The sequence below is a fragment of the Nelusetta ayraudi genome, unplaced genomic scaffold (assembly GCF_046127955.1).
Source record: "Nelusetta ayraudi isolate G7.1 ecotype Tasmania unplaced genomic scaffold, CSIRO-AGI_Nayr_v1 ptg000043l, whole genome shotgun sequence".
NCBI lineage: Eukaryota > Metazoa > Chordata > Actinopteri > Tetraodontiformes > Monacanthidae > Nelusetta > Nelusetta ayraudi.
The window spans coordinates 749,685-757,500 of record NW_027466093.1 but is presented as its reverse complement, the minus strand read 5'-3'; the positions used below and the strand labels follow the sequence as shown (position 1 = coordinate 757,500).

The 7,816-nt window shown below is 47.2% G+C and overlaps 1 protein-coding gene across 1 annotated transcript; it reads left to right on the top strand.

The window, feature by feature from the left end:
- The first annotated feature begins 3,070 nt into the window (after nt 1-3,070).
- On the top strand, nt 3,071-6,763 carry LOC142894824 (NLR family CARD domain-containing protein 3-like). The gene is made up of 3 exons (XM_076035624.1): nt 3,071-3,203; nt 3,403-5,302; nt 6,043-6,763. Exons 1-3 carry the CDS (start codon nt 3,071-3,073, stop codon nt 6,251-6,253), a joined length of 2,244 nt encoding a protein of 747 aa, XP_075891739.1. The 3' UTR covers nt 6,254-6,763.
- Nucleotides 6,764-7,816: the final 1,053 nt, after the last annotated feature.

Here is a 7,816-nt window from a genome sequence, read left to right as displayed (position 1 = left end):
CAAAGGATTATTAAAATGTTATTGAAATATACACGTTTAAGAACATACACATGTGAAAGATGCTTACAAAAATACACATGTGTACAACATTTATTGTTGAAACCTTTTTTTTAATAAACAAAGCAATGAGAATAACAGTAGTAATGGACCTACCTTGACCTCTGACCCTTGACCTTTGACCCTGAGAGAGAGAGATTATTTCAAGTCGAGGCTTTTTAAGGTCAAAGGTGATCAGAGCAATGATACTTCAGCATCAAAGCTTCTCTACAATAAATGCAGCATCCTTAATGCTGCTCATTGAGATGTGTGTGTGTGTGTGTGTGTGTGTGTGTGTGTGTGTGTGTGTGTGTGTGTGTGTGTGTGTGGCCAGCAGAGGGCAGCTTGCAGTCATTTGCAGCCATTTGCAAGCAGTGGCTCCAGTGCTTGGATGTTTCCCACAAGCTTCATTTGTCCATCACTACTTTGTCCTGCAGTGTGTTCTGCTCCTTGTGCAGTTTCTGCCACTGTTTTCCTGCCACTGCTTCTGACACAATGTTTGCTGCCCTTGTCTTTTGATGGAGTGAGCATCCTTGAGGACCAGACCATCTTCACCTCTTGCACTCCAACTGCTCCTGGGAGCCACAGCCACACTGGATGCACCCTGGCAGAGAGAGAGGGGCGTGGCTGCACTTCAGCTCAACACAGCGTCATGTGATTTCAGGGAAGTGGGAGCAGAAACACTGATCAGAGAATCTAAGAATCAGAAAATATCTGGAGTTTGCATGTTCTCCCCGTGTCTGCGTGGGTTCTCTCCGGGTTCTCCGGCTTCCTCCCACACTCCAAAAACATGCATGTGCGGTCAATTGAACACTCTAAATTGTCCGTAGGTGTGCATGTGAGTGTGAATGGTTGTTTGTTTCTATGTGGCCCTGCGATGAACTGGCGACTTGTCCAGGGTGTCCCCTGCCTTCGCCCTATGACAGCTGGGATAGGCTCCAGCAGACCCCCGTGACCCTGACCTCGGGACTAAGCGGGTATGGAAAATGAATGAATGAATGTACCCCAGAGAAACAATGGAAGGCCTCAGATGACTGGAGTATTGATTTGAGAATCCACGTATTGGACGGATCAATATTTTAGTCCTGATCTGCTCAATAGTGTCATTTCCCATCATGCCCCTCTCACCAGTCAAGCCGTCCCGCTGCCAATACTGGTAAAGACACGACATATAAATTTAAATATTGAAGTTTCACATAAAGTATCCAGTTTTTAACGTAGGATTTTACTTATTTGATCATCCAACAGCATTGTTAGATGGCGAACCAATGGCTTGATACTATAAAAACATCACTTCTGGGGTTGGCCAGCCGGAGGGAACGGTGGTGACGCAACGAGGAAATACACTGAAGGCTAGACCGTCCCCAGTGGTTACCGGGGAGGCGGGGTTTGGTCCGTCCTTCTAGGCTGGGTCCTTGAAGAACGCTTCCTTCAGACGGAGGACACTTGGACTGAAGGGTGCACACCCTGAATTGAGACACAGCACATATGTGACGGAGAGTCTGCTTCTCATCAGCAGTGAATCCATCATCTTCACTCAACAGCAGTGAATGTCTCTGATGATGCGTTCAAGGACTGAAGTGTGAGTGCTGACTTCTGCCGTCTCTTCTTCTCTCCTCACATGGAAGTGATGTGTTCACGTTGAGGGAGGATCACTTGGTCCTGAGGATGGGGGGAGGGCTCTTCCAGAGTGCAGCCAGTAGGGGGCATTAGAGGCTCGGCCTCCTTGTTGTCCTCAGGAGCTGACAGGAAGTGTCACATCCCTCAACAAGTGTCCAGTCTCATCACGTCAGGGAGAAACAGGTGCAGCTCTTCAAAGAGGAAATCACATTTTTCTCACCGTCATCATGGACTGCCAACAAGTGATGGCAACTGTAGTTCTGGAAAGAGCCGCCAGGGGGCGCCCTCGAGTCAAAACTACCTTCTACTGCAGACTTTACAGAGAAATGAACACATGCTGAAAAAATAACACATTGATTAACAGGCAGATATTTCAGACAGGTCACTCTATAATATGTCAATAAGAAACACAACGTGTTCAAATGTGGCCTTGAACCTTCAAACCTTCCTATGACGCGTCGGTCCTCGCAGCTCCCAGTTCTGCCACTGAGGGGCGCTGTTTGACCAGTTTTTGCTTGTTTGGTTTTGTTTGTAGCCACAATGCAAGCATCAGTTGTATCATAGTGGGGAGTTGATCTTTCTGCCTGGCAACAAGACATTTCCAGCCAATACAAAAACTATGTCAACATAATAATACTGCTGAAAATCAATCAATCCTCTCTCTCTCTCTGCCCCCCCCTCTTTCTCCCACCCACTCTGTCTTCCCCCCCCCTTTGACATGGTCACATTCATCATGTTGAAATGCAGCAAAGCCTTTCTGAGACTGAACTTTATGCAGTGGCAGGAATGTTTGATGCTCTGTCATAAAGTGCAGCTCAACTCCACTGAGATGAATTTCAATCCAAAGTTCAGTGCAATGTGACTCCACTGTCTCTGTCTGCTGAGAAACAAAGGGCCAGTTCCACAGAGCCACTGCTCAACCAGAGCCCACCAGGTGTCAACCACACCAGATAGAAAATATACATTTGATAGATGAATATGTCATCTAATAATATATTAGATGATGTGACAAGACCAGCCTAGAAAACAGCTACAAATCCATGACGGGCGCAACGTGGTGGCTAAAAGACGCCGTCATTAACGGCTGCGCTCCATTCTTTGTGGGTCAAATTCTTTGATTGTGAAGCTGCATGAAGGGATTGAATTTAGAAAAGAGAGCAAAAGACAAGAAGTGATTTGTGAAGAGCCCACTAGGAGGCCAGCAGGCTGTCAGTTAGTGTTGATGGAGACAATGATTCCATCCAACTAATGATGGTGTCAGAAAAACAGCTGACAAGTGATGGACACCAATAACTGATCCACTCACTCAAAGCCAAAGTGTCTCCACAGGAAGACGGAGGGGAGTCCTGGTGGTGAGAAGCAGCAGCTGAAGGAGCTTCTACAGCGGCAGCAGCAGCAGCAGCAGCAGGCCAGGATGAGCTGGACGTCCTCGTTATACAGAAGGTTCATTGGCTCATTCTGGGACCGGCCTGCTCCATCAGGTGAGTCCTCGTGTCTTCAGTGTGGAGCAGCACTGCAACCTGCCAGTCACAGCCAGACTGATCACAGTAAGACTGTCCACCGGCACCTCCTTCACTTCTCCCTCTGAGATCACGTCAGGACCTCCAGTGAGAAGATTCACTGAGGGACGTTGAGAGCAAACAGTCACACAGCAGCTTCACCACAGCAGCTGAAAAGTTGTGGAGAGAAAATGATGCTCACACTGTCACACTGATGTTTTCTTCTCCAACCTTTTCTCTGCTCCAGAGGCTGATGATGGTCTGCAGGAGCTTCTACAGCAGCAGAAGATCAGTCTGGAGAGGAGATGTGAACGTGTGACTGAAGGTGAAGAAGCAGGAAGTCAAACCCTCCTCAACAGCATCTACACTGACCTCTACATCACTGAGGGACTGAGTGAGGAGGTCAACAGAGAGCATGAGGTCAGGCAGCTGGAGACCAACAAGACCAAGAAGACCACAGAGACCAAGAAGACCACAGAGACAAAGAAGACCAAGAAGACCAAGAAGACCAAGAAGACCAAGAGGACCACCAAGACCTCTGAGACCATGGAGACCAAGAAGACCAAGAAGAGCCTCCACGACCGTCCAATCAGGTGCAGCCAGATCTTTGAAGCCTCACCTGAGCAGCAGGGACTCAGAGTCAGAGTGGTGCTGACCAACGGCGTCGCTGGGGTTGGAAAAACCTTCTCAGTGCAGAAGTTCACTCTGGACTGGGCCCAGGGCCTGGAGAACAAGGACCTTCATCTGGTGCTTCCTCTCTCATTCAGGGAGCTCAACTTGGTCAAAGAGCAGCACGACAGTCTTCTGGAGCTTCTCCATGTTTTTCATCCAACGTTAGAGAAGCTCACAGCAGAGCAGCTGCATGTCTGCAAACTTCTCTTCATCTTGGACGGCCTGGATGAAAGCAGACTGGCTCTGGACTTTGAGAAGAACCAGGTGGTGACTGACGTCACTCAGAAGAAGTCAGTCAGCGTCCTGCTAACAAACCTGATCAGAGGACATCTGCTTCCCTCGGCTCTGCTGTGCATAACTTCCAGACCTGCAGCAGCCAATCAGATCCCTCCGTCATGTGTGGACTGGCTGACAGAAGTACGAGGCTTCACCGATGACCAGAAGGAGGAGTATTTCAGGAGGAGGTTCAGAGATAGAGGAGATGTGTCCAGCAGGATCATTTCCCACATCAAGGCCTCCAGGAGCCTCCACATCATGTGTGAGATCCCGGTCTTCTGCTGGATCACTGCCACAGTTCTGGAGAGCATGTTGAGCTCAGAGCAGAGAGGAGAGCTGCCCAAGACCCTGACTGACATGTACTCACACTTCCTGCTGGTCCAGACCAAGAGGAAGCAGCACAAGTATGGAGGAGGTCCACAGGAGCTGACGGAGGCTGACAGGGAGCTTCTTCTGAAGCTGGGCCAGCTGGCATTTGAACATCTGGAGAGTGGAAACATCATGTTCTACAGTGAAGACCTGGAGAAGTGTGGTCTCAGTGTGACTGACGCCTCTTTGTACTCAGGAGTTTGTACAGAGATCTTCAGAAGAGAGAGTGTGATCTTCCACAAAACCGTCTACTGCTTCGTTCATCTGAGCGTCCAGGAGTTTCTGGCTGCAGTCTTCAGCTTCCACTGTCACACCAACTGGAAGAGGACAGAAGATGGTCACTCTGGAGAATCCCTGGATGAGTTCCTTCAGAAGATGATGAAGAAATCCCTGCAGAGTCCAAACGGTCACCTGGACTTGTTTGTTCGCTTTCTCCATGGACTCAGTCTGGAATCCAACCATAGACTCTTAGGAGGCCTGCTGGGTCTCACTGACAATCATACAGGAACCTTACAGAAGGTCATCAACAACCTGAAGGAGCTGAACACTGGTGATGTTTCTCCTGACAGAAGCATCAACATATTCCACTGTCTGCTGGAGGTGAAGGATCAGTCAGTGCATCAGGAGGTCCAAGAGTTCCTGCAGTCAGAGAACAGATCAGAGAAGGGACTCTCAGCCATCCAGTGTTCAGCTCTGGCCTACATGCTGCAGATGTCAGAGGAGGTTATGGAGGAGTTGGACCCCAGCAAGTACAACACAACCTGGGAGGGAAGATTGAGACTGATTCCAGCTGTGAGGAACTGCAGGAAGGCTGTGATACGTTCAGTAAGGTATGTAAACACTGTGTGTGTGTGTGTGTGTGTGTGTGTGTGTGTGTGTGTGTATGTGTGTTGAATTGTGAGTCAATGATGAAGAATAATGTCAAGCATATTTTGTTGAGTTGCACTTCTCTTTTTTTCCTTTTTGATTTTGTCTGACTAATTATTCCAGCTAATCTTATGGACTGTATAGGACAGGCAAGAATCAGCTTGGGCTTCAGCCTGCTGCTTTTTCCTTCACACAGTTGTTATGTTTTTGTTGTTGTGAGTCTTTATAATGTGCACATTTGTTTTGGAAGCTTCTTTTTCATTGTTGTCAGTTGATTGCACAAGATTGATTGAATTTACACTGTCAACCAAAATCAACTCTCCAATCATTCATGATGAAGATGATGGTGATGGTGGTGATGATGATGTTGATGATGATGATAATGATGATGATGATGATGGAGGTGATGATGATGATGATGATGATGATGATGATGATGATGATGACGATGATGAGGATGATGGAGGTGGTGATGATGATGGTGGTGATGATGATGATGGTGATGAAGATGATGATGGTGATAATGATGAAGATGATGGTGGTGGTGGTGATGATGATGATGATGATGATGATGATGATGATGATGATGATGATGAAGATGATGTGATGAAGATTATGATGATGGTAATGATGATGATGATGATGATGATGATGATGATGATGATGGAAGCAGCAACTTCTCATTCTGCTCTCCTTCATTCAGTGTTCAACTCTCAGAGCTTCACTGTGCAGTGGTGTCTTCAGCTCTGCAGTCCAGCCCCTCCAACCTCACACTGCTGGACCTGAGCTGGACAATCCTGAAGGATCCTGGAGTGAAGCTGCTCTGTGCTGGACTGCAGAGTCCAAACTGCAGACTGGAAGTTCTCAGGTCAGTTCCTGCTTTCTACTGGTGGACAGTGTGTGTCAGCAGATGACAACTGGTGTGTAACGCTGCTCAGTGTGAAGACTTTGAAGCAGATATTAAAGACTCATCTAGACAAAGTGGATGTTGTTGATATTTTCATGTCAACAATCTGCAGCCAGAAAAGACTTTGGATGGTGGAAGAAAGTGTGGAAAATGTCTCCAGTCACTTTGGAGCTCAATGGAAGTTGTTGATTGGTGATGAAGGTCACATGACTGAGCAGAAGATCGTGTGAAGAAATATTAGAGGCAGATTAATAGTGCAGCAGTATTTCTTCATCTTGTCCTTTGAATGTGTTTGACTTGTAACGAGTCTCTGATGACTGAAAACAGCCACAAGCACACAAAGGACTCACTGATTATTTTCCATCTTCACTGCTGATTGGCTGCACACTGACTGACACACTGCTGTTGTTATTGTGTTGACAACACACTGGCACAATGACTCCTTTGAGGGAATGACTCAGTGATCCCAACAGCCGCACATCTGGATCATCAACAGGGAGGAATGACTCTGAATATGACATTTACACCATGGAAGGAATCAAATATTCATTCTTTATTCAGGTTGGAGAGGTGCAGTTTGTCAGAGCTCAGCTGTGATTGGCTGCTCTCAGCTCTGAAGTCCAACCCCTCCCACCTCAGACTCCTGGACCTGAGTCAGAACCAGCTCCAGGATTCAACAGTGAAGGAGCTGAGTGGTTTTCTGCAGAGTCCAGACTGTAAACTGGAGACTCTGAGGTCAGTTCACCCTCTTCACTCTACAACTTCTGTCACTCTTGTTATTGTTGTCATGATTTTCACTTCACTGCTGTTGGAAATTCAATTTGAAGTCACTGGTTTGTGTTTGAAATGAGTGAAACTGGGTTTAAAGGTCCAGTGTGTAAAATACTGCAATCTAGTGGTCAGATTTCAGATTGCAGCGCTCACTCACTCACCCTCTCTCCCTCCCTCTCTGTTTCTGTCGTGTCAGATTCTGAAGTCCACATTTCACTTTGATGTTCAGAGTGATGACACCCTGGAAAAACTCTCTATCATTTATTCTACATTCAGGTTGGAGAGCTGCAGGTTGTCAGAGCTCAGCTGTGATTGGCTGCTCTCAGCTCTGAAGTCCAACCCCTCCCACCTCAGACACCTGGACCTGAGTCTCAACCAGCTGCAGGATTCAGGAGTGAAGGTGCTGAGTGGTTTTCTGCAGAGTCCAGACTGTAAACTGGAGACTCTGAGGTCAGTTCACCCTCTTCACTCTACAACTTCTATCACTCTTGTTATTGTTGTCATGATTTTCACTTGACTGGGCCCTGTTGCAGGAAACTAGGATGAGGGATTAAGCCGGGATATCTTGGTTATCCTGGATCAATTGATGTTTGATGTGGTTGCACAACAGTGGGATAGGTGGAAGTGAGATATGTTCTGCTAGAAGTTACCATGGAGATTTATTGTGTGGAGTGAGCTGCTCCAGACCAGGCTGAGTTCCAGGATCTATTTCATCCTTGTCTCAGTCAACAGTCACCACCAGTGGAAGGCAGTGCTTCTTCCACTCAACACTGCACATTGTTATCACATTCACCTCCAG